The sequence below is a fragment of the Sciurus carolinensis genome, chromosome 4 (genome assembly GCF_902686445.1).
Source record: "Sciurus carolinensis chromosome 4, mSciCar1.2, whole genome shotgun sequence".
NCBI lineage: Eukaryota > Metazoa > Chordata > Mammalia > Rodentia > Sciuridae > Sciurus > Sciurus carolinensis.
This window is the reverse complement of record NC_062216.1, coordinates 17,066,769-17,083,700: the sequence shown is the minus strand read 5'-3', so window position 1 is coordinate 17,083,700 and position 16,932 is coordinate 17,066,769. Positions and strand designations below refer to the sequence as shown.

The 16,932-nt window shown below is 41.1% G+C and overlaps 1 protein-coding gene and 1 long non-coding RNA gene across 8 annotated transcripts in view; one reads left to right on the top strand and one right to left on the bottom strand.

Annotated features, from left to right (window-relative positions):
• Positions 1-3,337: 3,337 nt before the first annotated feature.
• On the bottom strand, positions 3,338-16,865 carry LOC124983509 (uncharacterized). 3 transcript variants are annotated; one of them, XR_007108452.1, is made up of 4 exons: positions 16,028-16,865; positions 13,312-13,373; positions 12,366-12,579; positions 3,338-4,089 (listed from the first exon to the last, which is right to left on the bottom strand). It is a non-coding gene; the product is annotated as an uncharacterized LOC124983509 (long non-coding RNA). The 3 variants fall into 3 exon arrangements; XR_007108453.1 differs by lacking the exon at positions 16,028-16,865 and having other exon boundaries at positions 3,338-3,621; positions 3,914-4,089; positions 13,312-14,082; XR_007108451.1 differs by lacking the exon at positions 16,028-16,865 and having other exon boundaries at positions 13,312-14,082.
• Positions 16,269-16,932, top strand: part of Ints10 (integrator complex subunit 10) — a 34,253-nt gene continuing 33,589 nt past the window's right edge. For all 5 annotated transcript variants that reach the window (XM_047550837.1, XM_047550835.1, XM_047550838.1 and 2 more), the window contains exon 1: positions 16,269-16,479. In XM_047550837.1, the coding sequence (XP_047406793.1) occupies positions 16,351-16,479 (129 nt within the window). In that variant the 5' untranslated portion in view covers positions 16,269-16,350. The remainder of the gene's footprint in view (positions 16,480-16,932) is intronic.

Here is a 16,932-nt window from a genome sequence, read left to right as displayed (position 1 = left end):
GAAGAAATACCTTTCCCTAAATGGAAAAGTTCCTATGTTTCAAAAATATCATTTCTCACTAAATTATTTCCTTTCCAGTCAAACTACCCTCGGGGCAGATGAAATTGTTCTCATACTCATCTGAAAGAATAAGCAAAAGGAAAGGGAGAGAACATGTCAAAAAGGAGAAATAAAAGGAAGATTCTTGCCCCTACCAGATATGGAAGATGATGGAGTTTGGTTGCTAAGACAGCGTGGTATGGTTGTAGAAATATACTGACAGAAATGATAGGAGAGGTTAGCAATTGACCTACTACAAAGAGTAATTAGTCCACCATAAACAAGATCTCTTACGTTAGTTTGGAGATCATGGGATAAATGGTTCGGGAAATGTATGGAACATTGCTGAAGTGAACCAAACAACTCCCATTTTGCTTTCTGACCCCATTTTGTGAAACTTATAAAAAACATGTTGTTTGCTGTGATAGATCAAAACAAAATGTGTGTGTAGCGTTAAGATAAGTAAAGTCACGAGCAGTGACGCACACAGTGACTATGCAGTCACTGAGAAAAACATTTGGCAGTTTGTTTACACCAAATTTACATTAGTTTTAATGGTAAAACTGGTAAAAATATTTACTAGATGAATTTGCAGAATTCAGGACTTGAAAAACAAATTAGGTAATGTGTGAACTTGTTTTGATGTGACTATATAAACTGCAGACTGATCAGGAGCAAGCGGGCACTACTCCACCGACAGAGTCTGTCACTATGTCCCGTTGACAAGTGACAAGATAGTGCTCCCCAGCTCGAGGCCCCTGGTCGCTGCATGCTGTTACTCCGTTGACTGATTGCCGTTTGCTGTGAACCGAGCATCAATAAAACCTCATCTGAGGACCAACAACCGGCTACGTGAGTGTTATCTTATTCCTACCCGGTTCCTGATCCAGTACAGGCCGCAAGTGTTACGACGTGCTCGTGACAGGAAATGACTATTTAGAAAACTGAAAGCAGACTCCTAAATCCCACCAAACTCCAGAATAAATTACAGATGGATTTAATTTTTTAATGTATAAAAACAAAACCCAATAAAGTATTTCAAAATAGTTGCTAGACTACCCTGAGCTTAGAATGGAGGAAGCCCTTCCAAGCATATAAGCATACGCATAAAAACATAACATTAAAGATTAATAAATCTGACTACATTAAAATTCAAGATTCAGTGGGTTAAAAAAAAAAAAAAAACACCATAAAAGATTCTGGGAAGATGGTGGTGGCAGAGAGGACACAGATTTTAGTACTTCCTAAATAACCACAGAATATACAGACAGAGAAACTGGACAGTAAAGTGAAAACCACGGCCAACGTTAACAGCAACCCTAGGTTACAGGTATCCCCACGAAACCCAAAATACATGCAGATCGGGAGAAACCACCAGCTGCCAACATACTTGTCTGGTCTTAGCATCTTCACAGGAGGAAGCAGAGGGAAGCAGCACAGGTCTGATGGACCCGAGAAGAGTGACTTCATAAAATAGCTAATAGACAGGCACTGTTAGGCACAGCAGACGATCCTGAGAGCAGAAGCTGAAACAGGAAGGAATTTCCCATTGAAGTGCAAAGCGAAACAGAAACAAATGAACAAAGACAAAAGGTTTATTGAGGAAAAGGGAAAACAGAAGAGTTAGAAGATGGCCTGGGTCCACCTTTTTATGTCATGTGAAAACGAAGCTGTGAAAAACTAGTAGTGTTGAGACCAAACACCTCCTGCAGTCAACTTCAAGAGCATTTCACTGGCCACAGATGGGACAAAAGACCCCCAGTAAGGGTAATAACGGCAAGGGGTTGAAATCCATCAAATACACTTCCATTCAAGAATTCATAATCAATAACATATTTTAAAATCAAATTAATCACTTTCAGATTTGAATAGGAAACCAGTTAATTACCTTTAAAAACTAGTTAATAAAGGAAATACAGCATTTATTTTTTCTTTCTAATGTGAACCATCCCCTGTCCCCTATATATACTGTACCATAGGGTAACCAAAATTATATTTATAAAATATTCCAGCCAACAAATGAAAGAGAAATGCTAGGATTTGAATATCATCATTCTCAGCCCCAGTGAATTCATGGATCTAGGCATGAAGAATCAACAGCTGCAAAGATCCCAATAAAAGACACCATCAGACATCACATGCCTCTTGATGAAAGAACATATTCCATGCTAAATACATCAAACCCAGTGCGATCTGGTCCCAGGATACAACTGCCAATTTGCAGAAATGAGATGACATTTTAAACTTCACCATGAATACACTCTGCGAAATCCAAATTGTGGGGGAAATCTACAGATCAACCCATTCTGGTTTCTTCAATAGACAAATTGTTAGAATAAAATGGGGAGGGGTATTGGGCAGGGGGCACTGTAGAATAAAAAAAGAGTCTTGAAAGACAAATCACTGCAACAGAGGTTGGCAAGGAAATTGGAACTCTTACGTTGCTGGTGGGAATGCAAAATGTGCAGCTGCTGTGGAAAACATTTTGGCAGTGCCTCAAGAAGTTACCAGAGAGCTGCTACATGATCCAGCAATTCACCTCCCAAGGATAGACCCAAAGGAACTGAAACATACATTCACACAGAAACTTGTATTAAAATGTTAGTGGCAGCATTATTTATACTAGCTGAAATAACACAAGTCCTGAGCAATTGATGGATGGGTGAACAAAATGTGTCTTACATGTAAAATGGAATATTATTTGACCATAAAAAGGAATGAAACACTAATACATGCTGTACAACACTGTGAACTTTGAAAAAAATATATTGTCAGACCCCAAAATTCACAGATTGTATGATTCCAATTTATATGAAATGCCCCAAATTGGCAAATCCATGGGGACAGAAAGTAGATGAGTGGTTCCCAGGGATGGGGTACAGGAAATGAGCACTAATGGGTTTCTCTTGTGGGTGATGAAAATGTTTTGAAGTTGAGTAGTGATCGTGGTTGCAGAACTGTGAGAATGTACTAAAAACCACTGAATCGTATACTTTACAAGGGTGCATTTTATGGCATGTGTGTCATATCTTAATTTTAAAATAATAAATAAAGGGTCCATATTAATTCTTAATGGATGATACAAAACTACAATGTCTAGGGATGCACACTTGGGCAATAAAACTATATGGTTACACAAGAAAGTTTTTATTTCCATTTATTTATTGATCGTGGTACCGGGGTTTGAACCCAAGGCGCTCTACCACTGAGCTTCACTCCAGACCTTCTTGTTTTCTGTTTGGAGACAGGGTCTTGCTGAGTTGCCCAGGCTGGCCTCCAACTTGCACTCGCAATCCTCCTGTCCCAGCCTCCCGAGTCACTGGCTTGCACCACCACACCTGGCCCACAGAAAGTTATTTTAAAAATCAGGATAGTGAGTACTTGCAGGGGAAGTGAGGGGGCATAGGAAGGGGCTTCTGGGGAGAGGAAACCTCTATTTCTTTACCAGTGAAGTAGGTGTAAGGATGGTTACCTTAGAATGAGCCACTAAGTTATACTTTGCTTTATGTGGTTTTCTATATCCATGTTCTGTTTCACAATAAGAATATTATTTCTTAATTCTTCAGAAGATTACAGGGCATTCTGGAAAAAGTATGCGTGTAACAGCAGAAGATTAATGATTCTGTTTTCTAATAATATTTTTAAATTAATAAGGAAACATAAGTGCAAATTTGTTTTAAATCTAGATTTACAATTTTTTTTAGATCTACAATTTTTTTAATGAGCAAAGATACTTCCCAGAAAATCCACAATGGCCAAAAAACATATTTTAAAATGTTCTACCATGATAAGAGTTAAAGAAAAGCATATTTAGGCAAGAAAAAAAAAAGACTGTGGTTGATTAAATTGGAAAAGATGAATCAGATGACAATACCTGCCGTTGCAGAGGATGAACACATTTGGCCATCTTCTACGAGCTGATAGGATCCCAGTTTGCCGTAACTTGTTTGGATAGCCATTTGGCAACATTTAATCTTCGTAAATAATAAATGACTAATGCTATTACGAACATTCTTCTATATGTCTTGTATTGCACAGGAGCATACCATTCTGTTGAGTTAGTATGTGGAAGCAGAATTGCTGGGTGAAATACATAGATCTTCAGCTTTAGGAGATAATGTCAGTTTTTCAAATTGCTTGTAACCATTTGCCACTCTCCTCAGGGGCAAACAAACTGTGAGTTCCACTGCTTTACATTGTTAGTGGTACTCATTAGTCTATTTTAATTCCAATGGTTGTATGGCTATGTAGAAGTATTTTTTGACATCTTAATTTATATTTTCCTTATTTCTAATGGATCCACTACTTATTTAGAAGTAGTTTTTTATGAAGTAACTATTCAAATTTCTTGCCCATTTTTCTCTATTGGATTGCTTGTCTTTCTCTTTAAAAGTATAGGATGTAAGCAGAGAAAAAGATTTTTTAAAGGACTGCATGGATATTCCATAATGGTAAAAGTGGTTATTTCTGAATGATGGAATTACAAGTGATTTATATTTGTTTTCTTGGGCTATTTTGTCCTTTTCTAATTTCCTATAATGATTATGTATTACTTCAAGAAAGTTAAATGTTGCACAATTCTAATGAATAAAAGCAATGGGTTTTTGCAAAAGATACTCTCTAGGGAATAAAGTTTGAATGCTGAACTGTTAAATTTATGGGATATTTGGATGATTTATGGTAGTGATTCTCAAACTATTACAAGGTGTTCTACAGTTAAAATTGAATAATAGTGTCCTTTTCCAATCTGAAATGGTTTCATTTGTTTTGTTTAATGACTTAGAACAAAATTTAAAACATCAAGTTATCAACCTGTATACATGTCAATGAATTATTAACATACCAAATAGGATTCAGTAGAAATAAAATTTATGAGAGAATTTGGACCCCAATCTAGGACAATATCACTCCTGTATCTAGAGGAATTTTTACTTTCATTCCCACCAGAACTCTTAGTAATGTAGCATCTTTTAAAATAAAAGCATTTCCATCTAACAAGTCACAAGTTAAAAGGTGTTAGGTTTCTCATGCCCTGAATAATTACTAACTATCACATGAATAACAACTGTACCCAATGGCACATGACATAAAAAAAAAAAAGAATTAAAATATGATAGTTGACTCAAAGAAATTGCCATCTGATTGGGAACACTTCCGTGATTTGAAAATGGTTTGCCTCCAGAAGTTTCATGCATTGGAAGCTTGTTCTCCAACAATGACATTGAAAGATATGGGACCCTTCCACTAGGCCTCCTAGTGGAAGGTAATTAAGTAATGGGACTCAACTCTCATGAGTTGATTAATGCTGTCGCAGGAATAGGCCTGGTATTGTGGGGCTAGATTAGTTCCCCCCAGAATGGGTTTCTTAAAGTGAACTCAACTTTCTCTGCTTGCTTTCTTGCTTCCTCTCCCACCACATGATCTCCTCTGTATGCTTGAGCACATACTTCTGCTATGTGATGCCATCTGCCATCTTGTCACACAGAGGGCTCCTACCAGACACCAGCACCATGTTATTTGGACTCTCTGGCCACTAGAATACTAAGCTTCATAAAGCTCCTTTCTTTATACATTATGAAGCATCAGGTATTGTTGTAGTCACAAAAAAATGCATGATAATTTATAAACGATGCACAGAGTTAAAAATTTAATTTAAAACTAGAGTAAAGTCATAAAAGAAGGCCTAGCAAAAGAGGAAAATAATCTTAGGATATTTTTTCCTTATTATGAGGACTCTACCAGAGCACTCTGTCCCAATGATAGATGCCACCATACAATCATGTAAATTTTTTAATCTAAATTTATGCCACCTTCTTATTTTCATCATAGTGGCAAACCCATGGTTTTAGGATGATCTTAAAGCTATAATTCCACAAGAACACAATATATTCTCTATTGGTTTGCTGTATCTCTTACTTATACACATAATCATACTTTCTTTTGTCCTTACATAATCTGAAAAATAACCTAAAGAAATCCATAAATTAATTAAAAATTAATTATTAAAAATTAATTTCTACCTATGACTTGCAATGATTCTAAATTTCAACTTGCCATCAGTTTTCATAAATGTTAAATTAGAATGTTGACACTGAACATTTAAAATGAGCCATACCAGAATGTAAGGCTAAAGGAACTTGGAGTCAGAGAAGGTGGGAAGAGCAGGAAGTACCAGGAATCTGTCTCTCAGGACAAGTGTACAGGCAGAATCTGTCTTATGCAAGGATTTCAAATTCTGTAGTCTATTCAAAAGGTTGGAACTTGCAGGGAAAATGGCCAATAGATCATGGTTGCTTTTGATCCATGTCAGACTAGTGCACAAACAATCGTGCATCCCCCCACTTCCCGCCCTGCGGCACGCAGGGATAGTGCCTCTAAGAGTGGCTTGCAGGAACTGGGGTGGACAATAAGGACTTTGTTCTCCAAACGCTGGGGGTTCTGATCACTGATGCTCTGATGGCAGAGGAGCAGAGAGAGTCATGTGGTCACTTGACACCACCAATGTTTCACCCCTCCAGCTGAAGCAGTTACCAAGGGATTGAAAGGGATGTTTAAAAAAATTACAATGGAGTTAATTCAAAAATCTAACTATTATATGAGATTCTAATATTGGGCAGTACCTCATTTTATAAAAGAGAACGAGTACTCTGATGAGCTGAGCAGAGGAGATGAAGAAAGCAGAAACAGGCAACAAAAGAGGATTGGTCATCTCAGGAAAGTTATTTATCTCAGTGCTTACACTGGTAAGACAGGTAAACTGGGCCTCTTGTTATTTATTGCTGTGAATCTCCTGGTTTGGTGGGGGGAAATAGTTCTTTTGAGATAAACAGAAGCACTTTGTTGTTTTTAACAAAGTCTACCCTCAAGAGAAGCTATTTAAACTGAACTTAAGTTTCTGAGATTTTATCAAAACCTAGCTGACTTGGGGGAGAGAAATACCCAGCTCCAGTCAGACCTTGCCCTCCACATGGGAGAAGGGGAAATTCCCATTCCCTGCATACTCTAGTCATCCTGTCTCACCTAAAAGAGAGAAAAACTGGGAACCACTGTGAGCTTCGCAGTCCAGAGGTACAGATTCACTAAAAGACCAAGACCTAATTGTAGGACCATAGGCTGTTTCCCCTCCCCTGACACCCTACCATATGTTACTAAAGACCTTTTTAAAGAAGTTCCATGGACCTCATATACCATGTCCACTATCAAGAAAAAATTATAAGTCACACTAAGAAGAAAAAATAATTAATGCTGTTTGAAGAGACAAAGCAAGCCATCAGAACCAGATGTGGATATCAAGGATGTTGAAGTTAACAGACAGGGAATTTAAAGCAACTATGATTAATATGTAGGGCTTCTTTCTATTAAAATAGCTAGTATGCAAGAACAGACGGGAGATATAAATACAAATGGAAATCCTGAAAAAGAAATGAAAAAAAAATGTTAGAGATAAAAAGCACTAACAGAAGTGAAGAATGCCATCGATGGACTTACTAGTAGACTAGTTATGGCTGAGGAAAAAAAAATCTCTGAGGATATATCAATAGAAACACCCAGAACTGAAAAGCAAGGAGCATAAAGACTGAAAAACAAAGGAATATCCAAGGTTTGTGGGGCAATGACATAAGGTGTAACACGCATAATGGGAATATCAGAAAGAGAAGAAAGGAACTGAAGAAATATTTGAAACAATAACAACTAAGAATGTTCCCAAATGATTGTGAGATATCAAGCCACAGATCCAGGAGGCTCAGAAAGCATGAAGCAAGAAAAGTAACAGAAAAAAAACAAAACAAAAACAAACAAAAAAACCTACACGTAGTCAAATTATTTTCAAATTACAGAAAATGAATAGTAAACTTTAAAAATACTGAAAAGTCAGAAAAAATACACCTTACCTATAGAGCAAAGATAAGAATTACATCTGAATTTTCCTCAAAAACCATATAAACAAAAAGGGAGTAGAGTGAAACATTTAAAACGCTGAGAGAAAAAAGTCACCAATGTAGATTTTAGGACCCTGTGAAAGTATCCTTCAAAGTAAAGGAGAGATAACAACACTCTTAAACAAAAATTGAGGGAATTTATCGCCAGTACACCTGACTTATATTAAATGCTAAAAGAAGATGTTTTTTAGGGGCAGAGAAAAACACATAAATTAGAATCATGTACCTATGTAAAGTAAAGAAGAACACTGAAGATTGAATAAATGAAAGTAAAATGAACACTTCTATCATTCTTAACTGATCTATCAGATGACAGTTTGTTCAAAATAACAAAGCACATAGGTACCTGATTATGTATATTTATGCTTATATAAGTAAAACTAATGTACAAGGGATGGGAGAGAAGAATTATAATTATTGTTATTTTAAGGGACCCACACTACTGATGAAATGATACAGTGATATTGAGAAAGTAGGCTTGGATTTATTGTAAACATATTTTTGAAAACTTTACATCATCCACTGAAAAGGAGGAGGAAGAGGAGAAGGAGGAAGGGGAGGAAGGAAAGGGGAAGAAGAAAGTGGGTATGGTCGGATGTTCCAAGGTGTTGGAAAATTAATCCTCAAGCAACTATGTTGGGAGATGGGGACTTTGAGAGGTGTTAGGTCACCAGGGTCCTATCCTCATGAATGGATTCATGCTGCCATTGTGGGAATTAGTTCCTGATGAAGGGCTGAGTCCGGCCCTGCCCTCTCTGTCTCTCTCTTCTGTCTTCTGAATCACAGTGCTTCTATAACACAGCTGGTTTCCAGTCCTGTCTACACACTAACAATATAGCATAGACTGCTGGAAGTCTTGGCAAGGAACCTAACTACAGCCATTTTGGGCCTGCCCCAACAACCTTGGTAAAGTTTTAAAAAATCCTAGGTCACCCATTATATATTTGGGACCATCTATACCTTTGTTTTTCTCTTGGAATTCCGGCTAACATAACAAATGGTAAGAACAGTGGTGCTATGGTTTGAATGCATCCCTTCCAAAATTTCTGTTAGAAACTTAATCTCCCATGCAACAGTCCTGGGAGATGGTGACTTTCAGGAGAGTTTAAGGCAAGAGGGCTCCTCGTGAATGGATGAATGTCTCTTGCGGGCATGGGGTCTCTCTTCTGTTATGTGAGACTTTGGGATTTGTCCTTTCTTGCCCTTCAACTTTCTGCCACATGAGGACATAGCAAGAAGACTCTCATCAGATGCCAGCACCATTTTTTTTTTGACTCCCCAGCCAAAACCTGCGACAGGACATTTCTGTTTTTTATAAATTGCCCAGTCTGTAGTATTGTCACAGCAGCACTAAATGGGCTAAGGCATATGGTGATGGAAAAACTCTCATAATGAAATTCCGAGATCCCCATACTTGGATACATCAAGGGGAAAATGGAACACTAGAAATCCATGGCATGCCACCATATCCAAACTACTCAAATTATGACCTGAGCTATGTCTGGAATCCAGAGGATTTGCTGAGGCACCTCCTGTAACTCCCATGTCCAGTAATAACTATTATCTTAGGCTGGGTTATCTAGAAGTGACTGAGACAGGGATTTGGGAGCCCATGATTTACTGAGGAAGTGTTCTTCAAGAAGAACCTATGGTGGAGGACAGAGGTATAGGGTAAAGAAGAGGAAAGAGCTGGGCACGGACGTGGTCTCAGACAAATCCAGCCATGACCTGATCTATCAGAGGAGGAACATAGTTATGCTACATATTTGCAACCCCTCTCCCTTGAGGCCAGGGCACTAAACACTTTTTAACCTTTTCACCCCCATGGCTAACTTCTCAAGGAAGCTAAGAGCTGCTATAACCAAAAACTTGAAACTGGGTGACTTTTTTAAGAAAAGAAATGTATTTCTTCACAGTTCTGGAAGCTGAGGTCCAAGATCAAGGCTCTGGAATTTGGTGATGGGCTTCCTGTTGCATTATAACATGGCAGAAGGCATCACACGGGGGGTATGGAGTATGTTGGGGGGACGTGGTGTTACAGAGCTGGGGCCTTCCAAGAAACTAAGGTAGTATGAAGACCCCCACCCTTCAAACCCTTGTGATCAAGTCAGAAAGATTTCAGACATGTCACTCATGATTTCAGACATGTCACTCAGAGTAGCTGGCATGAGTTTATTGAAGGGATAGTAAAAGCAAAAGGGAATCCTCTCAAAGGAGAGAGTGGGCCTCTCAGAGAGGAGAGGGACAGCATGCCTCTCCTGCACCCCTGTTTTATTGGGGATCCCAGAGAAGTTTCCAGAGAGTCTCGCCAGCTCCACCTCTTGACTAGACTGACAGCAGAATGACATCAGATTTTCAAGCCCTACCACCATGACAACTCTAGGTCTCGTTGGCCCATGCTGATAAATTCTTAACCATATAGTCTTACAGGTTTTATTGTTAGGAGGAATTATCCTTATCTCCTTGAGTTTGGGGATCTGATCTATGAAAAGGGTCATAAAATTCTCCCCCTTTAGGTAACATGGGTTCCTCTTATAGGTATTATTTTGGGGCTACATTTTTCCTGCAGATAACAGGTACTTTGCTGAGGAATGTAACATGTCCTGTCCACTTAGGCCAGGCAGGGCTGAAGGTAAACTGCTTCTTGGAAAAGAAAGTATGTGTGGGTAAGCAGAGTGGACCCATTTTATAGAATTATTCCTATAACCTCAGGTTCCTACCACTTCCGTCTGTCTATCCCCTATCAGTAGGTGGTCGAACTTTCAAGACAGCGTGAATCCATTCATGAGTGTAAGTGCTTTTGACCTAAATGCCTCCTCTTAGGCCCTGTGGTCCCAAATGGTTGCATTGGAGATTAAGTGTCCAATGCATGGTTTTGGGGGTACACATTCAAACCATAGCACACAGAATCTACTATAATTAATGAGAAACTACAGCAACCCAATAAAAACACATCTACTATTGGAAGAAACCAGGAAAATGGATTGAAGCTATAGAAGTGGGATCAATTGATAAGGCAGAATCTTTTGAGTATGAGATTCTGAGCTTAGGTGAGAATTTTGCCTTTGAATGAAAGGAACCTTTTTATTCCTTTGAAACTAGACAGAACTGAATCTGTAATAAAATTAGAGGCTTTATGCAAATGTGTTAACAAAAGATCAAAGAATTCAAACTTCACCTGAATTTTATTGTCAGCCTACTATTAATAATGCCTGGCACTGTTCCCTGCTGGGGAAGTAATGGCATAAAGATAGAAAAAATGGAGCTTATTGTCTGGTAAACCACCAGTTACAAAACAGTAAAGGATGGTACGGCCGGGTCCTGGGGTACATGCCTGCAATCCCAGCGGCTCAGGAGGCTGAGGCAGGAGGACAGCAAGTTCAAAGCAATTTAGTAGACCCTGTCTCTAAATATAAAAAAGGACTGGGGATGTGGCTCAGTGGTTAAGCGTCCCTGGGTTCAATCCCCAGTACAAAGATAAATAAACAGATAAGGTTGGAACAAGGAGAGATGGGGTGAGAGAAGATTTCCTGCCATATGAGGCTAGCAGTGGGGAGTGTTGGGGCACAGGAGAGGCGACAGTGAAGACAACAAAAGCATACCGAGGGAAGAACTGAAAGAAGCTCTGGGTGAGGATGGTAGCCAATGAGGAAGCAAACAGCTGGCTGCAAACAAGACGTCAGACAACAGGGACATCAAAGAACACACACCTGACCAAGTGTATTGTCTTCTAAGAGAAATAGGGTAGGATATCTATTTTAGTCAGTTTTTTTGTTGCTGTGACCAAAGACAGGAACCATTTTAGAAGAGAAAAAGTTTATTTGTGATCTCAGTTCATAGACAGCAGCCTCTGTGTGGCCCTGGTAGAGAGAAGCAGCTCAGGACATGGCAATCAGGAAGGAGAGAGGGAGGGAAGGAGGGGGAGAGGGAAAGAGAGGTGGGGGGAGGGAGAGAGAGAGAGAGAGAGAGAGAATATGAATGTGGGCTCTGCTCACCAGCAACAAAATGCAAACCCCCAAGTGACTCCCCCACTGACCCACCTCCTCCAGCTACATCCTGCCTGCTACAGTTATCACCCAGTTAATCCCTATCAGTGGATGAACCCACTGATTAGATCACAACTCACAATCTAAACTTTTCACCTCTGAAAATTCCTGCATTGTCTCACACATGAGCTTCTTGGGAACGCTTAGTTTCTAAACAATACAGTCTCCAAAACTAAAGCTCAATGGCTTCAATCTTCCCAGTAAAAGACACGGTCATCTGCTCAAGGTTCAGAAATGACAAAGGCTTGGAATAGTTGTTGAAAGCCTAAATCCATACCCAAACCTTGAATCTGTTACAGCATCAATGCGCACACGTTTGTTATTCTCCAGTAGAACTCACCTCCCCACATGTATTTATTAAAGCAGCAGTTCCAAGTCAGTCTCAGCATCCAGGAAGGATTTAAGCTGGTAATTTGAAGAGTGGAAGCTGGGAAGCCAGGGTGGAGTAGTGGAAGGGGCTGGGGACATGATACAGTCCCTGATGGGATACTTCCAAGGACCCACTCTTTTCAAGCAGGCTCCACCTTCTACAGTTTCTAGCACTTCCTCGTAGTCTATTCAAATTATAAATCCATAATGGATTAATGCTGAGGTCAGAGCGCTCATGAGTCAATCACATCTCCAAAGCCCTACCTCTGAACATTGCTGCGCTGGGACAAACCTTTCACACGAGCTTTTGGGGGACACTGCAGATCCAAACTACAACATAGAGTTCAATACAAAACACTGAACTGAGTTCCAGGAACTCGAGGCTAGGTGATGGATGCTGGGCACTTTGCATGTGCCCTGCTGTCATAGAGAAGAACTGAGCTAGGTGCCCAGATTCTCTCGAAAGGCTTTAAGAACACAACGATAAAGCCAGAAGTGGACTCCCTGCGTGTGGGATCACCCTTCTGATCTCTGAGGTGTCAGCATTAACTTGAGGAGAAATGTTTAGCTGGAGGCCACTAGAAATTAGGAAGCTGGCTAGAAAATAGCCATAAATCTTATCTTGTTTACTGGCCAAAAAAAAAAATCTAAATACATCCAGAGTTTCCTGATTTATCCCCTAAATTAAAATTGTTCTTTTACAACGGTTATTCCATAGAAGATTCAGGAACAAGTGTGCAGGTGTTCTTGTTTTTTTTTTTTTTTTAATTTTAAGATGAAAACCTGAAAGTTCAATGACCCACATCAGTCATTTCTGCCATTTGGAAATTCTGACAACACTTTTTGTTGGTTGGCTTTTTGTCACCATGACCAAACTATCTGACAAGAACAACTTAGAGGAGTTTATTTTGGCTCACAGTTTCAGAGGTTCAGTCCATAGTTGGCTGGATTCGTCACTCTCGGCCCAAAGTGAAGGAACCTGCAGAAGAAGGGTGCTCATCTAATGGTTGATATGAGGAAAAGAAAGAGAGAGAGGGAGGGGAGGGACAGCAACAGCCAGGAGCCAGGACAAAATATAAATCTTAAGGGTATACCTCCAGTGACCTACTTACTCCAGATACACCTCACCTTCCTATAGTTACCTGTAATTCATTCCAATTATTAGCCTCTCAAATGGATTTATTCACTTGTTAGGTTACAATCTCACAATCTAATTATTTCACCTCCTACAATAACACAAGAGATTTTGGGGGACACCTCAAATCCAAACCATAACACATTTTACCTATTAAAACCAGAGAAATAATGAAAACATATTTAAGCTACAATCTGTTTATATGATCTACACTTTCTAAGGCAAAAAATATTTTCTTCCTTTCTAGAAAGTCAAAAGTATTCCACTGTTAGGTGGAATCAAACTCACATTGAGTGACCTACAGATCACACTTTTAGGGTTCCTGGCATCAAGAGGAAAAGCAAATAGCACCCTGGAAACCATAAAGCTTCCTGGAGTGCTGATACCACAATGAATTAATCATGGCAGGATGAAGTTAATGCAAAAGGTTAGCAAAATTTAGCTGACCTTTGCAATCATTGAGGATACTAATGAAACAGAATCAAGTTTTTAAAAAAATCTGAGTGATGGGGGAAGTCTTAGAAATTTTCATAACTTCATTAGCTGGGTGGCTAATCCCAGCAATTTGGTAGGGTGAGGCAGGAGGATCACAAATTAGAGGCCAGTCTCAGCCATTGAACGAGACTCTAGCCTGGTGAGGGGGCTTGGAGTTTGCTGGGGATATAGCTCAGTAGTAGAGCACGCCTGAGTTCAATCCCAGTAACTCCCCCCAAAAAATCCATAACTCTTTTTTTTTTTTTTTTTTTTTTTTTGGTGCTGGGGATTGAACCTAGGGCCTTGTGCTTACAAGGCAAGCACTCTACCGACTGAGCTATCTCCCCAGCCCCCACAACTCTTAATAATAGCAAAATAAAAGAGCTTAGATATTAATGGATTTGACAGCACTGGTGCTTTACATGATATCTGCTCCTCTATGTCTGCACTTTTTGATACTTCCGTCGAAAACTATACACTAATTCACCACAAACTTTAGATTTGTAAATTATTGTAATTAGATATTCTACATATTACAGTAAATAGTAATAAATTATTTAAAATATATTTTTTCATGTATGTAAGTACACAGCAATTTCCCATTTTATTTTAAACAAATCAGCTTGGAAATCTTTATCTCTTGGTCTTTTCATATGACAGTGGCAACAGAAGTTGATTCAATTTTGCACATAAAACTCAAATCAAAAGTCTAATATTCAGAACTCACTCTGTGGCACATTCTTCCTATTCACCCATGAATACTGCTTTCTCACCAGAGCACAGAGATTAATTTTTTTTCCTTCTCTCAAATGTAAAGTTTTGGTGAAAGTGACACTAATTTTGTTCCAGGAGTTGTAGGCCAATAACCTGGCTCCTGGGCTCCCATCTAATCATGTCAGACCACTCTAAAAACCAAACAGAAAAAGCGATGGCAGAAAATAGAAAAGGAACTTTCATCACTACAGTTATACTTTGAAGACAAAGAGGACATGTTTCCAGCCTTGTCTTAGGGGACACTGACATAAACTTTCAGAATACATAGACAAAAGGGGCCAGAAATACCCATAGCCCCAGTACTCCTGATCAAAGTGAAGGAACATTTAGTTGATCACTATCTCAGGATTTGTCAGGCAGGGTCTTGGTGGTGATAAGAAAGTTGCTGTCGTAGGGAAGTGGTTTCAGCTGATCACAAGACATTTATGGACCAGACCTGCAGCTCCTCAAATCCAGGGCGACTCAAGAGTAAAGCAGAAACAAAATGTTTACACTGCAGGCCCATGTGAAGTTTCCTTTTTTTTTGTTTTGCTTTGTCTTGTAAATTAGTAAAAACTGCCTGTGAATCTTTGTTGTAATTCTGGGTACAGGAGATAATTCAAATTGCATAGCTACTTTTCCCTTGGTCCCGCGTCTGTCATACTGTAAAACCCTTGCTGCGTCAGCGATCTGGTCATCTCTGTAGCTCTCACAAGCGTCCAGCAAAAACAACTTTCCAAATGTCAGCTGTTCAGGGCTGGGGAGATAGCTCAGTTGGCAAAGTGCTTGCCTTGTAAGCACAAGGTCATGGGTTAGATTCCCAGCACCACCAAAAGAAAAAAGAAAAAAAAAAAAGTCACCTGTTCAGTAAGTGCATGGGGAAATCAGGGAATAAAGGTTAAAAAAAAAAAAAAAAGTCTCAAAAGTGGATGGATTTAGGAAAGAGAAAAAGCACCATTCCAAACGCTGAAAGCCCATCCCCCCAGTCGAGCCCCAGGCTTTTGCACAGATAAACCGGGAAAATAATTCGAGGATCTGGGGTCCCGGGAGGTTTCAGCACCCGCCTGGGTAAAGAAGCTCCCCACGCGCAGTCCCACTCCTTCCCGCCTCCCCAATACCCTCTGCGTTTCCTCTCAAACACTTTTCCAGGTCTAATATCCAGATTCCAGGCCTCCAGGGACACCTAGTCACCGCCGACCGCCTGCCTGATAGCCTCCACGACCCCAAAGACTGAGCAAAGAACGCGGACCGAGCCGAGAGCAAAACCGCACCAAGTTGTGAGACCGGTCCTGCGCATGCTCCTTGACTTGACCAGGGGTTACCCTGGAGTCCGCAAGAATGAAATCCACTTATCCAGAGTTTTGAGGTGACCCTGCAGAGTCGGTTCCCAAAAGCGTTTCTCGGGAAAGGAAACCTAGCCGAGCCAACCGCAGGCGGCTGCTCACAAAGCCCGGAATACGCTCCCGCTCCACTCCGTGCGCCTCCGTGCGTCTCCAGACATGCGCAGTGGCTCCCCGCGGCGGCAGCGGTGGTAGCAGTCTCGGGGCCGGAAGGTCCGGCGGTGTTAGGCTGACGGCTAGCTGGCTCCTGGGTCATGTCGGCCCAGGGTGACAGCGAGTTCCTGGTGCAGCGAGCCCGGGAGCTGGTGCCGCAGGACCTGTGGGCAGCCAAGGCGTGGCTGATCACGGCCCGCAGCCTCTACCCCACTGACTTTAACATCCAGGTGAGGTCCGGGCCCGTGCGGCGCCCGCAGCCCCTGCCGTCGCACTTCTCCCCGCCTCCCGCTCTCCCGCGCTGCTCAGTCCACACCCCTCCGCGGCGCGCTGGGCCGCAGCGGAGCCCAGGAGAGGTCGGGTCTAGTGGGGTCCGTGGGGCCGTGCGGTGTTACTCTCCCGCCTGCCCAGCACCGTCTCGCTCCTGGAAGGCCACTCGCCCATTCATTCATCACCGTGGCAGCCATTGCCCGGCGCCTCCTACTTTTGAGACGGTATCCCAGTCAGTCCTGGGAGCTCACCGGTGCGAGCGAGCCCAGGTGGCGCCGCTCCGCCCCGGGGCAGGGCTGCCAGCAGGGCGGTCCCGACTTCACCCAGTGATGCTTTGCTCTCGGGCCCTCCCTGCCCCGCAGGGCACTCAGGGAAGGCCCGCCAGCGACGCGGGCGGTGGTCCAGACCCTGCC